The sequence below is a fragment of the Aulonocara stuartgranti genome (genome assembly GCF_965226115.1).
Source record: "Aulonocara stuartgranti genome assembly, chromosome: 4".
In the NCBI taxonomy this organism is placed as follows: domain Eukaryota; kingdom Metazoa; phylum Chordata; class Actinopteri; order Cichliformes; family Cichlidae; genus Aulonocara; species Aulonocara stuartgranti.
Genome location: NC_138942.1, coordinates 4,212,467 through 4,235,411, shown reverse-complemented (window position 1 = coordinate 4,235,411; position 22,945 = coordinate 4,212,467). Strand labels below are relative to the sequence as shown.

The 22,945-nt window shown below is 41.3% G+C and overlaps 1 protein-coding gene across 1 annotated transcript; it reads right to left on the bottom strand.

The window, feature by feature from the left end:
- Positions 1–1,064: 1,064 nt before the first annotated feature.
- Positions 1,065–20,979, bottom strand: LOC309704595 (myosin heavy chain, skeletal muscle, adult-like). Its single transcript, XM_082529839.1, has 38 exons — positions 20,542–20,979; positions 20,291–20,434; positions 20,048–20,204; positions 18,109–18,136; positions 17,911–18,025; positions 17,699–17,791; positions 17,410–17,473; positions 16,428–16,526; positions 16,223–16,326; positions 15,789–15,927; positions 14,490–14,608; positions 14,109–14,258; positions 13,845–14,015; positions 13,452–13,758; positions 13,291–13,364; positions 11,449–11,536; positions 11,242–11,359; positions 11,052–11,175; positions 10,496–10,632; positions 9,844–10,099; positions 8,391–8,633; positions 8,147–8,323; positions 7,905–8,050; positions 7,179–7,269; positions 6,704–7,093; positions 6,503–6,629; positions 6,301–6,419; positions 4,391–4,587; positions 4,126–4,309; positions 3,880–4,045; positions 3,666–3,790; positions 3,281–3,589; positions 2,997–3,200; positions 2,484–2,609; positions 2,212–2,382; positions 2,031–2,135; positions 1,833–1,928; positions 1,065–1,746 (listed from the first exon to the last, which is right to left on the bottom strand). The coding sequence occupies exons 1-38, from the start codon at positions 20,740–20,742 to the stop codon at positions 1,594–1,596; spliced, it is 5,817 nt and encodes a 1,938-aa protein (XP_082385965.1). The 5' UTR covers positions 20,743–20,979; the 3' UTR covers positions 1,065–1,593.
- Positions 20,980–22,945: the final 1,966 nt, after the last annotated feature.

Sequence of the window (22,945 nt, the reverse complement as noted above, 5' to 3'; positions counted from 1 at the left end):
GTTTACATTAAATGGGCTACACAGATAAGCTACACCAGGGGTGTCCAACTCCAGGCCTCAAGGTCCGGTGTCCTGCAGGTTTTAGACGTCACCCTGGGTCAGCACACCTGAATTAAACGATTAGCTCATTACCAGACCTCTGGAGAACTTCAGGACATGCTGAGGAGGTAATCTGGCCCTTGAGGCTTGGAGTTGGACACCCCTGAGTTACACAAAACACCACATGCTTTTTAACAGGAACAGGAAGTGACAATGCACTGCAGATATTAGAGTGAGATCTGATTGAAGATAGTCCACTTTAACGCAATTCAACAGGAGTGTTGCATTAATTGTTTTGGAATTGCAACCATTTGTAAAATAATATTAGCCATTTCTTGGCCAGATGAAGCAGATTTAAAAACAAACAAACAAACAAAAATACAGAGTTGATTCCAAGTGTTTAATTCGCAATTAGTAACTGTTCACTCAAACAGTCCACATCCAGGAATGTACTGTCCAGTTCAGGAATACCAAGTGGCCCGAGAGAGCGCAGAAGTATTAAACATCCTGGTTTAACATCCTGGTTTTTCTTCTCACTGAAAAACTGCAGTTATTATTTGATTTAAGGTACACTGTTAAATACTTATGGACCTAACTGTGTATTTCTTTCCTAACCACATCATGAAAGCACTTAATGAGGACTCGGGAAACGAGAACCAAGAGAACGGCTTTAATGCCACGACAGATGTCGAGACGTGTTTGCTGAGCTCAAACTACAGCATCCCGACGACAGACCATAAAGAGCTCATTTCAGATACCATGCGCTCGGTGTTATCACATGCAGATCATAAAAGAGAGAACCATCAGTGATAAATATTACTTCATTTCCAAGATTGTAATTTTTAAATAAAAAAATAATAATAATTTTGTAAACTGAACTGAAGTGTTTGTTCTGTTCATTTATATTTTCTGCTCCTGCCGGAGAGCCGATCCAGTGTGACTCCTGCCTTTATTAAGGCCTTCTATGACTGAGCTCAAATTAAGTCATTATGATTTTAAAAACAGCAGCAGACAGCACTAACAGAAACTTAATGTCTCATAATCTTTATTTTTAAATAAACAACTTCATAAGAAGCTGATTTTATCACAGCAGCATAACCATCAGCGGGTTTATCAGTCTGTCAGCAAAGGTTCAAAACACATCAAGAGGTTATGTTGTGAAATGGAAAACACATTTTGTAAGCATGTCTGATGGGACGGGATGCTTTACCACCTTTCCTTTCGTAATATGTGGTCCAGTGTATCCTCTTTGAAAGCACTGGAGAACTGTTCCAGCTCATATTATTGCTCCCACGCACATACTTTCAGGTCACTTCACTCAGCTACAAACATTCCTGTGAAAAATTGACTTTTTGACTTCAGCTTATTTGTATTATAAGATTTTGCAGAACTAATTTGTTCTTTTTTTTTGTTCAGATAAATGTAAAAGTTGATTCTTAATCCCAATAAAAACACTTCAAAGTAATACAAAAGAAAATGCAACGATGCACTGTCACAAAGCTGAAAACAACCATTTGTTCAGGGGACTTTTTGGAAGTTGATGATTTCTATTTCCTAAGACTTCGATTCCCCTTTACCAGCAACGTCACGACTCCTCGCTCTTAATTTATTCAGCTGGGACTCTGCGACATCAGCTCGCTCCTCTGCCTCCTCCAGTTCATGTTGCGCTTTCCGAAACTTAGCCAAATGGATGCTGCTTTGTTCCTCCTGTGTTTCAGAGAGCCACAGTAAAGAAGAGTTTTGTCTACATAACACGCCTGCATTTCTCACAGTGTTTAAGGATTTTCTCTCACCGCCTCCTCACACTGCCGCTTATATGCTTTCACTTTGAGCTGCAGCTTGTTGACCAGATCCTGCAGCCTCGCCGAGTTCTTCTTCTCCTCCTCACCCTGAAATCAAACAGAAGTGCTTCTCTCACATCTCTTTGAACATTTTCTCTCCTTCTCTGAGCAGCTTGTGAAATTTGCTTTGTTACGTAACAGACTTGTTACCTGATAAGTGAGCTCTTTAATCCTCCTTTCATATTTCCTCACACCTTTCGCGGCCTCTCCACTGTGTTTCTGTTCTGCCCCCAACTCATTTTCCAGCTCACGGACCTTAATAGAAATATATTTAGTTTAGATTTGAGCCTTAATTTCTCGGCATGTGTCGTTGCTCTCTGTCAGATCGTACTTTGGCTTCCAGCTTCTGAATCTCCTTCTTCCCTCCTTTAAGTGCCACCTGCTCGGCCTCATCCAGACGCTGCTGCAGGTCTTTCACCGTGGCCTCCAGGTTCTTTTTCATCCTCTCCAAGTGAGCGCTGGTGTCCTGCTCCTTCTTCAACTCCTCAGCCATCATGGCAGCCTGCATGCAAATGTGAACTGTGAAATTTTAATCCAGCCTCAAAGTCCAGCAGCCCTCATTCAAGTGACAGCGCAGTTAATTGATTTGAGGAGGAGACTGACATCCGTGATGGCTTTCTTGGCCTTCTCGTCTGCGCTCCTCGCCTCCTGCGCGGTCTCCTCCATCTCCGACTGCAGCTGAGCCAAATCAGCTTCCATTTTCCTCTTAGAGTTCACGAGACTGGTGTTCTGGTCATTAAACAACATTGAAATATGACATTGAAAGAAGTCTTTGGGTCCCTTACATTAGTGAAAGTGTCAAAATTAAAGAGAGAAATGAAGAGAAAAGTAGCTGAAAATCTGAACTTTAACGCATCATCTGTAAAACACAGAGGAGGTAGTTCAATCCATAATTTCCTAAATCAAACTGCCGATGTTTCGTGTGTTTGTTACACAGCGCTGATATAAAACCAGATTTTATTGGGCAGTTGGTTTAAATAGAGCTTATTTTCAACTACTTTATACACAGAAAGACTGCAAATAAATGTTATTTTTACTATTGATTAAGTCCAGTTCTCTAAAAAATTACACAAAAAAAATACACTAAAAAATGGACTCTGTATTTTGCGCTCTCACCTGAGAGTGCAGCAGCTGAACACGCTCGCTGACCTCCATCAGCTCCTGCTCAGCGAGCTTTCGACTTCTGTCACACTGCTCCAGCGACGCCCTCAGCTCCTCGTTCTCCGCCATCGTAAGATTGTTGCGGCGTTCTATGATAGCTAGCTCCTCTTTTAGGTCCTCCTGACGTTGGAGGGCTTCATCCAGATGGACCTGGGTGTCCTGAGGATGGAGGCAGTAGTTCTGGGATTTTAAACATCATCCCAGAATTTTTAACCAGAACAGAAAAAGTTCCCACGCACCTTCAGCTGAGTCTGCAGATTTCTCAGTTGTTTGGTTGCCTCGGCTGCCTGCCTGTTGGCGTGACCCAGCTGTATTTCCATCTCGTTTAGATCCCCTTCCATCTTTTTCTTCATCCGGACAGCATCGTTCCTGCTGCGCGTCTCTGCATCCAGCGTGATCTGCAGATATTCCACCGTTCTCTGGTAATTCCTTTTAAGCTGGTCGATTTCTTCGTCTTTCTCTGCCACCTTCCTCTCCACCTCTGACTTGATCTGGTTCAGCTCCAGCTCAAGTTGCAGGATTTTGGCCTCCTCTTGTTCCAAGGAAGACTTCAGAGAGAGAAAACAGCAATTAGTGTTGTTGTTATTTTATAAAATATTAAAGTTTGTTGGGGCGAAAAAATACCTCAGCTTCCTCGAGAGCTGCCTGGGTGTCTCTCTTCTCTTGTTCGGTGTGCTTTGTGGCTTTTTCCAGCTCACGGAGCATTTTGGTGGACTGTCCAACTTGCTCGGTGATATCTGTGATTTCCTCTAAAAGACACATCAACACACTTTATGTAAAACATTGACTGCAGCCGCTCAGAATCCAAACAGCAATTTATTTCCTGCAGAAGCCTTACGTTGAAGATTTTTATTGTCTCTTTTCATGCTCTCAAGGTGATCCAAGACTTCTTCGTATGAATTTTTCAGCTTGAAGAGTTCTGTGTTCAGCGCTCTGGACTCTCTCTGGGAGACTTCCAGATCTGATTGACTCTCCTCATACTTCTGTTTCCACTCAGCCAAAACCTGGCAGGAAGCAGCACATGTAATCAGTGTAGCCTTATGATGATACAAATGAGGACATGTTTCAAAACAGAAAGACCCACCTTGTCGAAATTCTTCTGTTTCTTGTCTAAGGTGGCATTTGCTGCGTTTGACCTTTCTAGCTCAACCATGAGATCCTCGAACTCTGCCTGCAGCCTCTGCTTGGTCTTCTCCAGCGATGCACACTTGACATTTGCTGCCTCTGTCATCTCCTCGGACTCCTGCAGCCGCTGGACCAGCTTCTTCCTTTGAACCGAACATAAACTGCGTTAAAGCAGAAGAAGCCCATCAGCGCTGACCTGAGATACACACTGTGAGGTTTTTTACTTTGCCTCCTCGAGCTCCTCGGTGCGCTGGATGGCGTCTGTCTCGTATTTATTTCTCCACTGAGCCACGTCACTGTTCACCTTGGACAGGCAGCGCTGCAGCTCAACTTTGGCCTCTTGCTCCTCCTCGTACTGCTCTCTTAAGAGCTCGCAGTCGTGACGAGATGACTGCAAACTGTGAGCCAAGGTGTTTTTTGTCTAAAGAAATTTAAAAACGTACACAAAAAAACTGCTTCATGCCTTTTAAAACTGCTTCACCGAGATGCAGTAACAAATTTTTTTTGCCATCTGGGAACAGAAGGAACAAGCTGTGACTACAGCTGTGAATCATACTGAGTCATGACTGCAGGCAACTTTTACATTTAATATTTATGGAGCAACATTTGAATTCCTTTGAAGTCTGATTTTGGTCTCCCGACTCTAGCTGCTAAATGTTCACCAGCTAATCTCTAACATGGCTCTATTTTTCATCCTGAGCAGGTGCGGTACAGATGCTTTTTAAAGGTTTCTCTCTGAAAGGAGCCGTGAGAAACAGCAAGACAGAAACAACAAAACGAGGAGCGGAAACTGGCTGTGAAGCTTTATCAAGCTGACTTCAGATTCTGTTTTTTCTCAGATCCAATTATGAAGTCACTCACAAAGATCTCACAAAGGTGGCAACACAATAATGTGACAGAACAGCTGCTAGATATTACTCTAAACCAGTGCTTCTCAAAGTGTGTGGTGCACCCCACTGGTGGGGTGCAGAGTTCTGACTGGTGGGGTGCAAATATGCGCATCCGCATCCACATGTTTGCACTCTTCAGTGCACTTCTTTTCAGCTACAGCCTACACACATCAACAACAACAACAGGACCTAGTTCATTCTGTTTTAAGCCGGCAAGGCAAGATTGCAGATGCTGCTCAGGTTTGTCCGCCTCCCCTGCAGCCACGCCCCAGACCACGCCCCGCCACAGCTCTGCAGTCAAAAACAGGCTCACTGCAGCCAATACGAGTGAATAGTATTAAACTCTCACTAAATTATATTTTTTTCATCTCTGTTCACAAGTTTCTGAATTTTCTTTTTTTATATAAAACTAAGACTGAACTGTATTTTTCCATGTTTGGCAATGTTCACATTCTCTTTAAATTGTTGCTTTTTTGAAGAAGTGGCGCAGACTAATGAAGCAGTCTAGAGACAAAAGTTACAAATAGTTGTTTGAAATGAAAGTTGTTTGTTTATAACAACAATTACTGAAGGATTCATTGAGAATGAGTTTCTAAATAAAGTCACGGCTCAGCTTTTCTGTCATTGCTTTGTTTAGATGGGGCGTGAAAATATTTCTTCCTGCCACGAGGAGTCGCCCCCTGCTGGTCATTAAAAGTCATTCAGATCAATCATGGCTATTTCTTATAATTCAGAATATACTGCCCCCTTCGGCCTAAATGTAAAAATGCACCTTCTTTACACATTCAGAATATATTAATAAACTTATTTGTTTTTTTTCTTCTGGCTTTTACATGTTTGACAAATATGTTAATCACAGCTTTACAGCTTTTTGTATTGTACACAGAGAAGACAGTGATAAATGTCTGATAAATTACTGACCTGTCTTGGAAAGAGTCAGTCGAGGTATTGCAGTCATGGACTGCAAAATTAGTCTGCATGCATCAAACGTTTATTTACGGTCACATGGTTTGGCTCCAATGAACTAAAAGATTCCTAAAATCTTTGATGTCTGTGGCCAAAACATCCAGTTCAGTCAGTCATTGTTTCCTAATGCAGATAGATATGAAAAAAAAGCTAATAAACTGCTAAATCATCATAGCTGATGGTTTTGAGATTGAATTTCTCATCCGTTCACAAGAGATTAGTAAGAACTCTAAATCCTTGCTGTGACTAGATATCAATCTTTGTTGTGCCTTTCAGACCTTGATTTCTTCGTCCAAAAGTCTCTTCATCTCTTCAATTTTGTGACCGGCTGCAGTCTTCCCTCTGTTCACCTGGAACAGAATGGACTCTTTTTCTTCCAGCAGACGGGTAAGTTCACCTGTCCAGGACAAAAAGAATAAAAACTCACCATGTCTGAGCATCTAAAATGTTCTTTTTATCCTTTTTTAATTAAAAACCTACCATTTTCTGTCTGCAGCCGAGCACTCAGGGTAGTGTAATCACTAAGAGACCTCTGGGCTTCATCTGCTTTGGTCTTGTATTCATTCATTTGATCTTCAAGGCTCCTGCACTGTTTCTCCACGTTAGCCTGAAACATAGAGCTCTGGTTATAATAGAAGAGAAGATTTCAGAAAAAAGTCCCCTCTGCAGACAGATGTTTACCTTGCTTTTCAGAACAGTCTCCATACTCCTTGCCATGTCATCGATTTCCATCTTCATCTCGCTCTTTTCTTTCTCCAGTTTCTGCTTGACCCTTTGAAGGTTTTCTATCTGATCGCCGAGCTCCACAACGCTGTCCGCCTGCTTCTTGCGTAAAGCAACAGCGATGGATTCATGCTGCAGGGTGGACTCTTCCAGTTCGTGGCGCAGTCTCTGAATCTCAGCCTCGCGCTTCTTGTTGAGCTCGGCCTGAGCGGCGGAGGCTCCTCCGGCCTCTTCCAGCCTCTCGGTGATCTCCTCCAGCTCTCTGGACAGGTCAGACCTCTGCTTCTCCACTTTGGCCCGAGCTGCACGCTCAGCTTCGATTTCCTCTTCCAGTTCTTCAGTGCGAGCCTACAATTTGAACACATGAAACTGGTATCATAACGCTGAACATCAAGTGCTCGATACTTTGAGACTGCTACAATTACATAAACACCTGAAGCTCTTTAATCGCCTTTTGAAGCTGCGTGCTAAGAGCTTGTTCGTCGTCAACTTTGCTCTGCAGGCTGCTGATTTCAAAGTCCTTCCTGAGAAGAGAATGATTTCAGGTTCAGATAATATTTAACTCCATTTATAAGATCAAAGTTTCACTGTATATAAAAGATGGATGGAGCCATCATTCCCATGTTGTTTTTTCAGTGTGGGATGGTGCTGAATATTAATGTAATTTAATGAAAATTTAAAGAGTATTGCTGTTAGTTTTTTTTAATTATTATTTTATTAGTATTTAAACCTTGTTGTGTTGCCATAAAGTCCTGTTGTTTCCACCTGTGTGTGTTTTCCTTCACTTTGTGCCTCTGTGATGATTCTGTGATCTTGTCGATTGTCTGGATTTTTGTCCTTTTGAACTCTTCCTGCTTGTATCGAAAAGCACTTTTTGTTCATTACTACATCTGCTGCTTTGCTACCTGCTGTGTGGGCTCAATACAACAAGGTGGTGTGATTAGCTGACATTTCAAACAGGAAACAGGGATAGTTGGATGTGGATTCACTCTGTGGTTTAGGAGGTAAAACAGCAAAAGGTCAGCTTTAGATAAAAAGGAATAAAAAGCTTTTGTCTGGACGGACACTGCTGAACAGAATGTTCTTGGGTTTAGGAGGTAAAAGCTCGGATTCATTGCTTGGCGAAATCTTTTTTTTAGTAATCTATTTATTAACTCACTTTTTCAGTTGTTCCTCCGCCTGCAGCTTTTCATTCTCCAGGTCCATGATGGTTTCCTGGGACAGCCTCAGATCTCCCTCCAGTTTCCTTCTGGATCTCTCCAAGTCGGCACGCAACTTCTTCTCCTGCTCCACCAGCCCCTCCAACTGCAGGATGTTTACATCAATCACTAAGTCTGCAGCTAACATTACAAGTTTACGTGATGGCTTCATCTTAAGAAGCACTGAGCCTTTTATACTTACATCATCAATTTGTTGCTCCAGCTTAGTCTTTGTCTTTATTAGAGAACTGACTCTGTCCTCCTCTGCCTGGAGGTCGTCTAAAGTCTGCTGGTGCACCTCCTGCAAAGCTTTCGTCTCCTTTGAGGACTTCAACAGGTTTTCCTCAAGAGTCGTTAACTCCTCGATCAAATTCTTAACCTAAGGAGAGAACTTTGTTAAAAACAAAAGCTTTAAAAGTTCAGACAACAGAAATCATCAGAGGCACCTTATTTTCAGTGGCATATTTCTCCTTCTCCACTTTGGCGATGGTAAGTTCCAGGTCGTCTATGTCCCGTTTGAGCTCAGAACATTCGTCCTCCAGTTTCCTCTTCTGGGCGGTGATTTCAGCGTTGATCTCCTCCTCTTCCTCCAGCCTCTCGGAGAATTCTTTGGCTTTGGCTTCCAGGTGGATCTTGCTCTTTATCAAGCCTTCACACCTTTCCTCAGCATCGCACAGGTTCTCCCTCTCCTGAGGAAACAGGACACAATGACTGTCATAGTGCAGTAAATTTTTAATTTAACCTCGGTTAATAGTTATTCTTTTTCTAAAGTTTGGACACATATTCATATTTCATGTTTTTGCACAGGGATCTGTTTGGAATCTTCTATTTTCCTTTAAGGATAGCTGAGCTGCCTGCTGACGGTGCAGAAGCCGACCATTTCCCTTTCTCTGTGATGGTATAAAGAAAACTTTTAATGAATACTACAAGCTATTTCCTTTGTCTTCATGTCGGCGGAGCTGAAGCAGACGTTAGAGGAAGTGTTCAGATGTATGTTCAGGAAGTGATCAGGATGCAATCAAAATGCTCAGTCACAGTGATCTGGATGAGCTCTGAGTCAGATCCAAACTGTGTGTTGATTCAAATCAACGATGAATTCCCTCAGAAAGTTATATGGAAGCAGCTGGCAGTCAATAATCAGGCCACAGAAATGTTCCAGTGATGTGTTTGTGCAGTCCCTCCACATTTCGTTTCTTCAAAGTGCTCAGATTAACATCCTGTCAGGTCATTTTCTTCTTATTTAACACTTCCTTAATAAACTGAAGATTATTTCTGCACAGGGGTCAGTCTCGTGTTACCACATTGTCCATTCACTGTCGCTCCCAGCAGGTCTTTTTCTCGTTTTTCTCTTTAGTGGTTTCTTAACAGCATGGAGGAAACATTCACGCTTCCTTCAACAGCTGCTCGAACTCTAGGAAGCGCTGACATGAGCTCTAATTTCAGAGGATGGTGATTCTAATGGCGTTATTCTGCACAGCAGAGAGATCTTGCTCTTCGTTTCCTCGAGCATCACAGCCTGCGTAGGTGAACTCACAGTACTTAAATAAATCATGTACTGACTGACCTTCATGTCTGAATAAAAGATAGACCAGCATTTTCTTTACATCACTTGTTCTTGCATTAATAGAGATTACCACAGTAGAAACCTTTGACTCAAATCTTAATATGTTGTAACGCTGTTATAAGCATTATTTGCTTTAAGTTTAACATCATGGTCAGTTTGCTTTCTTCTTATTTTAAGTTTGTTTTCCTCCAGTTTCCCTGCAGTGATCAATTATACTAGTTCTTATCTTACCTCATTATTGATCATCTTTAATTTAATCTGATCTTCAAATCAGGCAGAACAAAATCAATACAAACAGACCACTTTGTCCCACTCAGGGCTGAGTGTTTACATACTGCTTGTATTTGAAGGTAAAGGTCATTCTTCTCCTGCACCAGCATGACCATCTTCTCTTCCAGCTCCTTCCTCCTGGCCTCCGACTTTGCCAACTCCTCTCTGAGTCGAGCAAACTCCTCCTTCATGGTCTGCATCTCCTTCTCAGCCTCTGCACTTCGTAACAGAGGCTTTATCTTGAAGAAGAGCTTCATCCAAGGCCAGTTCTTCACATTCATGAACGAACGAATGTTGTACTGGATGATGTAAACGGCCTCTCTACAGAGTGAAAAAGCAAAACAATGAAGAATTTGTTACAGATGTGAAGGTGATGAGAAAATCTAATCTTTTTAAGGTTTCTCTAAGTTATTCCTCACTTTTTCACTAGCTACAATGTCAGAGTAGCTTAAAAAATGAAAGGGAAAAAAAATGAAGGGAAGCAGAGTAAAAATGAGAAATTATCTTGGCATTTTTAATGTGGGACAAAGATCACGACTGCAATTACAATCATAATTAATGACAGTTTAGAAGAAATAGTCTCCTTTGTTACCATAAAGGACGCAGTTATGAAATAGCCTGTGTTCAATCCCATCTAACTTTCTCCGTCTTTCATTCGCCTAATTTTCCATAAATTCTACATCCACTAATCCAAAAGAAAAAAAAAAAGTGCCAGACCTTTTCTTCATCATCTCCTTTAACCTCAGCCTGGTGACGTAACCTCTGGCTACAGCCTGGATTCGAGTCATCAGCACAGCTAGACGCTCATCCCGCATCTCCTCCAGAAGACCCAAAAGGCCGGCTTTGAAAAACACCTGCAAGTTGAGAAAGATTTCTCTTCAATTTCAAATTATCCATCCATTCTCTTCTGCGTATCCTTGTCAGGATGACGTGGGGGCTGGAGCCCAGCCGGCTGTCTTAGGGCGAGAGGCGGGGTACACCCTGGACAGGTTGCCAGTCTGTCGCAGGGCTAACACACAGAGACAGACAACCATTTGCACCTATGGGCAATTTAGAGTTTCCAATTAATCTAACCCCACTAACTGCATGTCTTTGGAATGTGGGAGGAAGCCGGATTACCCAGAGAGAACCCACGCAAACACAGATAGGCCCCGGCCTGATGGTGGAATTGAACTCAGGACCTTCTGTGAGGCATCATTGTGCTGCCTGCTAGCAATTTCAAATTATTTTAGCTGAAATATTATATAATATATATATTTTTTTTTAAACATACCTTTGTGTATCCGAATCTATACTGGGTGTGGTCCACGTCAATGGACGACAGCAGCTTCTCGGAGGCCTTCTTGCTGTCAATAAACTGGCCCTCGGGGATCGCGCTGGCATTCAGAATCCTGTATCTGTCACACACGTGTGGAGGTTTAGTCTAAAACTCGAGGCAGTTCTTCAAACAAATTACATGTTACCTTTGCCTGAAGTCTCCATACAGAATCCTGCTGGGGAATCCCTTCCTGCAGATCCGGATACCTTCCAGCACTCCGTTACATCGCAGCTGATGAAGGACCAGATGGTGATCCATGATTCCTACAACAGATAGAGGTAACTTTTCCCCACAGGGTAACTTCAGTTCAAATTTTTTTTCTTTATTTGTTGTCTATTCCTGTTTGTTTTACCTGGTATCTTGGTCTCATTTGGGATGATGCATCTGACAAAGTGTGGATGTGTTGACCTGAGGTTGGCCATTAGTTTGTTCAGGTTCTCCTGCAACACATCATGCTTTCAGTCAGATGGACTGATGGTAACATGTGCTGCACCAGTGTACCAGCACATGTGATGTGACAATAAAAGTGATTTGATACCATTTGATACCACAGAAATCACATTAACAGTAGATGTTACCCGCTGGTTTTTGGAATCATTATTCTCGAGCTTTGACTGTAGCATTGTTACTAGATATGACAATTTTTAGATCGCACGATGGAGCGCTCAAGTGTAAGACAATGTTAGCAAGCTTGGTTGGCTGGTTGCTTCCATAAACTGTGTGAGTGCAATGCAGAGATGCAGATGCTCGTCAGTGAGAAACACGGAAAGTCACTGAATCTGGATCACAGAGTTCCCGGGATAGGCTATTATAATATTAGTATAATAAGCCACACTCTCTGAATGGCACTAAGTAAGATGTTTAATCTTTATATTTTAATGTCTGATAAAAAGAAACTCCAAAAATTCTTTGTGTTGAGCTTATAAACTGCTGGCAGTAGATTAATATTTATTGTACAGACACAGTTTTGTCAGTTAACTTGACACAACACAAATGTGTGATTCACAAAGTGTCAAACTGCTTTTAACACTCAGTTAATTTCAATATAAATAGACAGTAGCTAAGGTTACGCATTAAAGCAGATATTTCTTTCACGCAGGAGCAAAACTCTGAGGCAAGTTCCCAAATAAACATTATCACGAGGAACTGTTTTATTAATTTCTTGGAACCCTAGTTTATCCAAGATAAATAAATTGGACGAACTGAGGTCTCATGTCACAATGACTCGTCGGAAAAAAAAAAACTATAGCTTCTTGGCTTTCTTTTTGTTTTTCTATTCATTTTTGTGCTATAATCTATTTTATGGTTCAAACGTGAGCAGTTAATTAGTCTCATTTATCTAGAGCTGTCTGGGAATTTGGGAAACTTCAGACCACTAATCTGCAGTGACAGAGAGCCTGGTGAGGTGGAGGTAAACTCTGGAAAGAAGAGGAATGAGAGTCAGTAGAAACAAGATAAAATACATGTGGAAAGGTGAAGATGCAGTCAAAGCTCTGGAGAGTGCACGAAACAGGTAAGGAAGAGAGGACAGGCAGGGTGGGTGGAGACGAGTGTCAGGGGTGCCTTTGTGAGAGCAGCAAGAGTGAAAAGAAAGGTTTAAAAGATGGTGGCGAGACCTGCTGTGATGAATGATTTAGAGACGGTGGCACTGACAAAAAGACGGGAGGTGGAGCTGAAGATGTTCAGATCTTGATTAGGAATGAGCAGGATGGACAGGATTAGAAGATTAGTGGATGTTGATGATGGAGCTGACAGAAGAAGAAGAGCACAGAGAAGATTCATGGATGCAGTGAAGGAGGAAGATAGGGTGAGGTGAACAGAGATGATCTGCTGTGGTGACCTCTAAATGGAGCAGACGAAAAAAGAAGGAGGAGGAATGACTTGAAATCTATTATCTGGTGAGTCTTCTTCTATGTTTCCTTAAATGTTACATTTTTATAAATTTATGCAAAACAACAAAAACAAATGATTTATTCAGGGAATGTATAGAAGACCAGACGAGCTTTCAAGCTTGTGGTCCCTCCTCACAAATATCAACCAGTTGTATTATTTCTTTATCAATATTTGATGGAAAAAGAAGAAACTATTACAACTATAACTACTGCTCCAGTTCTTAATACAGAAAAACTGTGTCATGTAAGTTTATTTTAAAAGAGTTAAAAGGATTTACGGGTAAATAATAACTATGTCTTACCCTAAAGAGTGCAGAAACTGTCTGGAAGGAGGACCCCTTTTTCTTGTAGTTTTTCTTGTTCCTATCAGCAGCAGCTAAAAACCCCCACATGAGATAAATGGTGAAATCTTAATCTAATCTCAATCTCTCATCTGTGTTTGATGTCTAAAGAGCTGGCATACCATCAGCTGATGCATACGTGGCAAAGAGCTGGCAGAGCAGTTTGAGGGAAGCTTTCTGGTAAAGCTGCACCACGGTGTCGTTCAGTGGGTCCTTGTTTTTTTCCAGCCAGCCGCTGATGTTGTAGTCGACGGTGCCGGCGTAGTGCATGAGGGAGAAGTGGGCCTCTGTCTTTCCTTTGGATGGTTTGGGCTTCTGAAAGATGCTGTTCTTCCCCAAGTGCTGGTCGTACAGCTTGTTTTTGAAAGACCCGTCTGTGGCCTTCGGGAACATACACTCCTCTTCCAGAATGGAGAAAATGCCCATCGGCTGAGAGGTGGAAAAGGTGATTAGTGTTTCATTCCTGTCTTCTACTCTTGATTTGAATATTTAAGGTAACAAAAAAGTAAACAAACCTTCTCAATGAGCTCAATGCACGCAGCCAAGTCCATGCCAAAGTCAATAAACTCCCACTCGATCCCTTCCTTTTTGTATTCCTCCTGCTCCAGCACAAACATGTGGTGGTTGAAAAACTGTTGGAGCTTCTCGTTGGTAAAGTTGATGCACAGCTGCTCCAGGCTGTTTATCTGCGTCAAACAGAAACGTTTCACCCATCAAACAATCAGAAATATGTTTAAAGGGATTTGATGTTTTTTCATCTCTGCAGGAATCCCCTTCACCTCAAAAATTTCAAACCCTGCGATATCCAGGACGCCAATGAAGTGCTGTCTGGGAAGTTTGGTGTCGAGCTGCTGGTTGATCCTCGTGACCATCCAGAGGAACAGCTTCTCGTACACGGCCTTCGATAAGGCGCCCACAGCATTGTTCACCTGAAAAATCAGACATCATTTTCACATTGTGTTGCTTTTAATAGCTCAGCTTGTACAGCGGACTGTAGGTGTGTAATAACAGGAATCGTTAGGTTGCTGGTTCAACTCCAGTTTGAAGGAGGTTTTACGATGCTTTCTGTCTGTACTGATTCAAAGTAGGTTTAAAAATACTGGATGCTTACAGATGGGCTGTGGTTAGTGGGCGTTTTTAGCTGTGGAAACATCATGTACCTGCTGTGGAGTCTGGCCTTTGGTGACATATTCATTCCCAACCTTCACTCGAGGGCAACACAGAGCTTTCAGCAAATCAGCAGAGTTCAGACCCATCAGATAGGCAACTTTGTCCGCCACTGCAGGAGAGATAACACAGAGGGGAAGGTCAGTGGGAGAGTGTACCCTGCATTTTAGATGAAACTCGCTGCAGCCCCTTATGACCTTAGCCTGGATAAATGGTTAAGAAACAAGACAGATGGATAATGCAGGTCAGCAAAATGTCACATCAAAACTGATAATAATCATGAAAATATGAGGAATCAAAAACAAATGAAGCAAAATTTAAAAATAACCTCTATTTCAGCGAATTCACTTTTTGTGCGCTGTGTTCAGATGACTCTCGGGTGGAAACAGCAGCCTTGTTCATTTGCTCGAAATATGGCAGTGCCTCATGCAGAACATTGCAAAGTAAGCAGTACTATAAGAGTGAAAGAAATAAGTGGAAGTGCCTGAGATCAAAGGCCTATTCTGAACAAAGGGGGCAAATTCAAGTGTCACATCACGCCTACATGAAGCTTTCAAAGCAGGAAATGCATAGACCTCTGAAACACTTTGTGGAAACTGATGATTCACCAACTAAAACTATTTTGAACTGAGCAAAATCATAAACAGGCCCCTCTGTGTCACGTATGCATCTGTTTCAGTGTATTTAGCAGAGGTATAACGTGGAAATCTAAGGCTACAGTCACATTGGGGGAAACAGTGGTTGGAGACTGCAGTGACCACGTCAAGTCAACTTGTCAAGACAGCAATAAAATGGCAATAAGAGTCAGACTGTTATCAGTTTTGGGGATCAAGTTGGCAGCTACATGCATCAGACTGATGGAGCAGCCGAGTTGTGCTCATGAGCACAGACTGACTGAATATTTAGGTCTTTGCAGTCTGCGTTTATTAATTGGATGACGGTTAATTGCAAACCTTGAGACTGACTGCAGCCAGTTCAGTTGGACTGAGACAAGTTGCTTCATACGGGGTGGCCAAAGCTGGTTGAAGGTGGTGTAGCTAAACTTCTTGGTGACCAGTTGGTGGCTGCAGCTACTTGCAACTGGTCCCAGACAGCAAAAAACATTGAATGCAATCACTCGCCAACCACCTTTTTTCTTCCTGGTTAAACAGAGATTGCCGTCCTAGTTTTGGTCAGCTGTGGGGCCCAAAAGTAAAAGTTGGAACAAAATTCACAGTGAAGCTGTAAAGTTGTCCCGCTGATGCCTGCTTTGGTTTTAAATTAGGGTGGAGGCACCACCTCAGACGTCTCACCCTCAGTGCCATCGGGCTCGGCCTGCTCCTCCCGCTGCTTCTGCTTGAACTTCATGTTCCCGTTGTGCATGACGGCACCCGTCAGCTTGTAGATGCCGACCTTTTCCTCAGTGCTAAAACCCAGGATGTCAATGGCTCTCTGAAGAACAGACACAGACATGGGAACTTCTCTGAGTTTAGTGCCAATGTCATGATTTTAACCATTTAAATGTAATGATGTGTTGATGTTGTGCATTGATTTATTTTTCAAATTAATAGTAATACATTTATGCATAATTATTTTCACATATAATTTAAGTAATAAAATTTAAAACCAACAAAAATCAGGTATTTCAAGTCTTTCATCTGATGTCAAAATATATCAGTAAAAATACTGTAATTAGGTGCATGGCTTCAGCCTGTATTCCACATTTCTGTGCATATTTTGCACTTACATCTGTGGCCATCAGCTCCTCTGCATCATTGATGCTCAGCACAGTGATTTCCCCCTGGCTGATAAAAGGGTAATCATAAGGATTGCTGGTTATCAGCAGCATCTCTGAAATGAGGCACAGAAAAATAGCTCATAGCTCTGTGCAGGACCAGACGCCATGGAAACTGTGTCACAACCATTTAGAGCTCATTGATTGGTATATTCACCGATTAAATCAGGCTTCTTGTTTGACAAGATCTGATAGAAGATGTGATAGCTCCTCTCTGCAAGCAGCTGGAAAGTCACTCTGGATTTTTCCAAAAGGTCTGACAATAACCAGAAATAAAACACAAATCACAAAACTTGGACAGACAGCAGAATATTAATTATTCCAAAAAATATTCACAGTCACATTCAGGCCTCACTCTCTGTCAGACGTTTTGCAGCTATAAAGTTTAGATTTTGATCGAAAATGTATAAGAAGACCTTCATTAATTGACCTCAGGCATAAAACAAAATATATTTTTTAAAAAAGGACTCTGGTCTGAAAAATAAAGGTAATGAGGGCGCATTAATCCTGCGTTCTTTCCAATGACCACCAGGGGGCGACTTCTCTGCTTCCAGAAAGCAGTCAGATTATATGGAAGTCTATGGGGAGAAGGAGTCTAGTGATCACTTGATGTATGACTTCAGTACCTTGATTGTGAGCTTATGATGTCAGTCACTGGTTTCAAGTCATATTTAAAACTACATGATGTTCATTTTGCTGTTATCAGGCCAATACCTTAATGTTATTATAATAATTGATTTCAATTTTGCTAGATTTTTCATCAGTTTTCAATCAACTTAGGCTTCTAACTGAGCAATTTATACAGCTAGATTGGACAGGTGTCTACTGCAGGTAGAGTTGATTTAGAAAATGTCTCCTGTGACGTTGAGTGATTTTGGATGAGGAGGGCATTCCTATCACCTCTCCTCTGCACCGTCACACTCCTGATGAACAGCTGGGCACACTGTGTGGAAAACATAGATGTCTGTGAATAATCACCTATCATATTCTTTGGGGAGACAGTGAAAGCCAAAGCCTTAAACCAGAGGGTAATTTCACTGTGGCTAAACCCATCTTTTGTATAAAGTCTGTCCCAACATTCGTGACAGAAAAGCTGCAGTTAATTATCTTTATTATTAACTGTTAAAATGGGCACTTACAAGTTTCAATATCAGCTGATGCCAACTTCCCCTTTGTTCCGAAGTGGATGCGGATGAATTTTCCCTGGAAAAGTTTAACATATGAGCTGGGACACTATTTTGACCATTGGACGTCTCTGGTAATCAAGCTCTAAGATAAATAAACTACATTTAAAGAAAAAAACAAAACAAAGTTATTCTTAAAGCTCACATCACCTGATATAATCAGTTGGGGTTTTTTTTGTCATTATAACAGCTGAATTTTCTTAGTATGATAGCATGATGTCAGCCTCGGCTGGTCTTAACTCACAAATCGAGACGAGTTGTCATTCCTCACAGTCTTGGCGTTCCCGAAAGCTTCCAGCAGAGGGTTAGCCTGGATGATTTGATCCTCCAGAGTCCCCTGCAGAAGAATAAAAAGACATTTCAAGTTCTTTTCATTTAAATTAAGGTAAAAGCTTTCAGATTTTCTGCTCATGTTTCATCTCTAGATAATTAGAAGATGAATTAATTGGACTGAACCTGCATTTTACTGCCCGGTTGTTCCTTCTTGCTTGACTCTCCCATTGCTGTGATTGTTGCAAAGTACTGGATTACTCGCTTTGTGTTGACTGTTTTCCCAGCACCAGATTCTCCACTGATAAAATGTGACATCAGACAAACGATGGGAATGAAATATATGCAGAACGAAAAGTAAACAGCTAATAAAGTCATACTTACGTGATCAGGATAGACTGATTCTCTCGATCTGAAGAGAAGAAAGAAAGTGGATGATATCGGAGTTTGAGGGGCTGATGCACGTTTGTGGGGTTTTAGGCTTTGAACTTTTTTTAGTCTTTAAATAGAGTTTCATTTCACTTTAATTTTTACTATATTTTATGTCCCCTGTGCGTCTATTTAGGAAAGGAATGTATGAGTGAGAGATAAAAAGTGCTTCAAGTCATGCAACATACAAATCTGTGCAAAATTCTTGAGCCAGCCAGCCTTCTTTTCCTTATATCTTACTTCCAAGGAGCCAGACTTTGTTAAAGTGGTCTCGAGCAACAGTTCTCCTAGCTTTCTAAAGGTCTTTCACAGTTTGTCTTTGGAGACTGGATGCGTTTACACCCATTTTCAGTCCAGTCCTTGTACCTGACCATTTTCAGAGGGTTTTTTTGTTTGTTTGTTTGTTTGCTTTGTGTGTGCCAGGTTTGCAGGTCCTGCAGGTTTTAGACATGTCCTTCTTCTTCTTTCTTACATTTGTATTGGCAGTTGGCAAATAACTGAAAGGTGCATTACTGCCACCAACTGGTATGGAGTATGGTCTGGAACAACGCTCAAAAAAATAAAAATAAACAAATAAATAAATAAATAAATAAAATTTAAAAAAAATCTTCAAATCCTTCCAAACAGGTTCTAGACATGTCCTTGATCCAACACAGCTGATTTAAATGGCTTAATTACTTCCTCAACATGTTTTCTCCAGAGGCCTGGTAATGAACTAATCGTTTAATTCAGGTGTGTTCACCCAGGGTGAGATCTAAAGCCTGCAGGACTCCAGCCCTTGAGGCCTGGAATTCCCCACCTCTGGTTTAAGGCATTGAACATTGACCAGTTAAACCAGGGGTGAGCAACTCCAGGCCTCGAGGGCCGAAGTCCTGCAGGTTTTAGATGTGTCCATGATTCAACACAGCTGATTTAAATTGCTAAATTACCTCCTCAACATGTCCGAAGTTCTCCAGAGGCCCTCATCATTTGATTCAGGCGTGTCGATCCAGGGTAACATCTAAAACCTGCAGGACACCGGCCCTTGAGGCCTGATGTTCCAAATCCCTGATTTAAAGAAATAAGGGGTGGCTCAAGACTTTAGCACAGGACTGTATTTCCACCTGGGAAGGTCGTAAGAAGCATGAGAACTTCTTCTGTTCTTCTGTATACACACCGTTTGCTTCACATGCTGAAGATCTCCATGGAGGACTGTGTAACACGAAGCCTGAGCTGTCAGTGATTCCTGTTTATCTGTTTTATGTTTGAAGTGAAACTAAAGCTGAATCATTAAAGTCTCTATTATAAGGTGACTGCTTTCATCTGCAGTTGTTGCAGAAGCGTGTTAATTAAGTTGCTCTACTATTTAGTTATCCTGTGTGCACAAGATAAATAACTTTTTCTCACAATATAATTAACTCGCGCACTTCTGATAATTAGATTTATCCACTGTGCACGACACAGACACAGCTTACACCACCTTTCACCTCAGGACTAATATTTGTTTTTCACAATAAAACTAAAGAAATAAGTAAATACAAATTATTTTGGTTTACGTCAGTGCAAAATTGTAATTACATGTTGGACCTGGTAAAAGGTAAGAAAAAAATCATGTTAACAGGACTTTTTATGTATTTCTTAAAAGCTGTATGAGTATTGCTTTTTGTGCATATATGCCTGTAATTTTGGTTATTTAATATTGATCTTTTTCATTTCATTGCATTATGTTGTTAATTTTTTTAGCATGTTTAATTTGCATTTTGTAAATATTGGATAGTACATCAAACTTTTTAAAGTAATTATGCTTTTAATTATCTAAAACTATACACAATTTTAATTGAACTGTTAATATAACTCAAAAAATGCAGACAAACATGACGCTAGTCATGCCAATAACAATACTATGGGGCCAGACCTGTAAGCATGTACTGGTAAGCGTTGTCAGAGATGGAGAAGATGTGTGGGGGGACCTCCTGGCGTTTCTTTCCTCTGTACCCGGCCACCACCTCTGGGTTGTAGACCGGCAGCCACTTGTAAGGGTTCACAGTCACACAGAAGAGCCCAGAATAGGTCTGAATTAACAAGAAAAAAAACCCAGAATACAGACTGTTGGTATTGAATTAAAGTTAAAGATATTGTGAGTCACAGTTGTCCTTACATAAATCATCCAGGCAGCGTAGCGTTTCTTGAGGTTAAAAAGCACGGCGGGTTCGTGCAGATGCGTCAGCAGGGCCATGTCCTCTATCTTGTCAAACTTGGGTGGGTTCATTGGCCGAATGTCATCCACATGCACTGTGACAACCTGAAGTACAATTTCAAAAAGATACATTGTAAAAAAAATGACAGATAAAGACAGAAAAACCGATATAAGATGTCAGAAATAGTCAAATAATAGCTGGACTCTTTCACCTTTCCATCCTCAATCTCCACATTGACCTTAGTGCCATCCTGGCTTCTGATTTTTCCCTCGACATACTCCTGCTTCGGGTGAGGCACAAAAACGGCACTTTTGGCATCAAACGGCACATTCTGAGCTGCAATTCTCTCCCGCTCAGATTTACGCAGGTATGGGGCGGCCACCCCAAATACTTCCATGTCCGTGTCACTCATTTTGTTGAGCTGAGCGATAAGGATGAAAAAAGAGTTTAAAAGTAAAGTGAAGATGACGAGAAATTTAAAAAATATGTTGCTTACCTGAGTCAGAATTTCCAAAGAATGCTTGAATCCCAGAAGTTTTAGAGCCTTTAAATCATAAAAAATGACTGTACTGTCTGTACTGTTGTTAATTTTCCAATGGTGCACCACAGACACCTGACTAGACACCCTCACCAGACTTTGACAGCTTTTATAAGAGATGGTCGGGGGTTCTGCTTCACCTATATTTGGAGATCTGGCTCTCATGCCACCTTGGATGAGCAAGTATGTCCATTTTGTACTTCAAACTGTCTATATATAGGTGTATTGTGTCACTTTTAAACTGTTTCAATTGTAATCCTTCAGACTTTCCATTAAAAAGCAATGAATGGCATGGACAACAGCTTTGGAAGCTTACTGTCCCAACATGGCAGGCCTAATTTTCTGGGATCAGGGAAGATTAGCTCTGTTGGGGCTTCGCTAAAACTCTGGAGAGCAGAGCCTGTCACACACACCACTCTATTGGGGCAGCTGGGATAGGTGGGCAACATTAGCGCATCGTCCTGGCTAACATGATTTACCATAAATCCATTTAAAATCCTTTGAGCAAGTTTCTATTAATGTGTCTCCATCCCCAAAGATAATATAGTGCAGATATGTGTGTTTGCGTTTATAGGATGTGACTGCAGTGTTAAGGCAGGACTTACTGGAAGCTTAGCTGACTGTTTTATCTTTGGATCCAGTGCTATTCAGACTTCCCCACAGAAAAGTCAGGATAATGTTGAGATTTCCTTAATTTGCTTGAGTCTTACAATTTTAACTTTGAGAAACTTGGATTATGATCTCAATAAATTTAACTTAAAGAGTCAAATAAATGCTGTAAACATAACTTTAGTTAGATCGTGTGTTGAAGCAGGACAGAAGCTCGGCTAATTTACTGAGAAATGTTTAACTGACAACTAATTCTGATTTGAAGAGTTTCAGTCGGGTTTCAGAATTCATCAAAGTTCAGAAACAGCATTAGTGAAGTAACAAAGTAGACTCATCTCTGTGCTTCTCCTGCTAGATCTCAGTGTTCAATACTTTTGGCCATAATATTTTATTACAGAGATTAGAGCATGTATTACTGCTCTGCAGTGTTTTGAGTCATATCTACCTAATAGACTCCAATTTAATCATGTAAATGGGGAATCTTCTTCACACACTACACTAAATTATGGAGTTCCACACGGTCCTGTTCTAGGACCAATTCTGTTTACATTATACATGCATGCCATTAGGCAGTAGCATTAGAAGACAGCATAGTTGTTCACTGCTATGCAGATGACACCCAACTCTATCTACCTCTGAAGCCAGATGGCACATACCAATTAGCTTGACTGCAGGAATGCCTTTAACACGTAAAGACCTGCTTCTAAAGTCAGATAAAACTGAGGTTATTGTATTTACCACTAAAAATATTAATAACATGGTGTCCGACCAGAATAATAGTCTGAATGGCATTGCCTTGGCCTCCAGTAACACTGTGAGGACTCTTGGAGTCGTTTTCGTTCCCAGTTTGCATTCAGGAGACAGACACTCTCTCTACTTTTAAGATTAGGCTTAAAACTTTGCTTTTGGATAAAACATGTAGTTAGGGCTGGATATGTGTTTCATCTTCACTCACCTTTTTAACTGTTTACACACAACTCTGCATTTAATGATTAGTTATTATTCATCTCTGGCTCTGCTCCAGAGTATGTGTTTTGTCTTGTCTCTGTCACCCCCCTACTGTTTCTGCTGGAGGTTTCTTCCTGTTAAAAGGGAGTTTTTTCTTCCCACTGTCGCCAAGTGCTTGTTCATTAGGTGTGTATGTTGTTTGATTGCTACTGCCTTCTCTCTTATACTTTTGGAATTTTATTTTTCATGATAAACTTTCTGGACATACCTTCTTGGTCTGCAAAGTGAAGTCAAAGCAGAAGTGCCTTAAACCTGCTTTTTTTTTTTTAATGATCAGCAAGAGGAGGCTCCTCTGCCTGTGTAATAGTCAACTGCTTTAAGATCTCAGTCAACACTTCCCCCCCAAAGTTTATGGGCCCACTCACTTGTTTAAAGTCATAATGAATACAATATGAAGATGGTACTTTCAGCTGCTCCCTTATTTCCCAGGGGCTGGATCTGCATGTTTGATTTGGCACCA

Bases quoted from the DNA above. Each gene is read 5' to 3' on its own strand.
- LOC309704595 (XM_082529839.1), bottom strand. From the start codon at position 20,742: ATGAGTGACACGGACATGGAAGTATTTGGGGTGGCCGCCCCATACCTG. The intron at 20,205-20,290 runs GTAAGGACAACT...TTGTTAATTCAG, and splicing joins ACGCTGCCTGGATGATTTAT to ACCTATTCTGGGCTCTTCTG. The intron at 16,527-17,409 runs GTAAGTGCCCAT...GGTTATTGTCAG, and splicing joins ATCAGCTGATATTGAAACTT to ACCTTTTGGAAAAATCCAGA.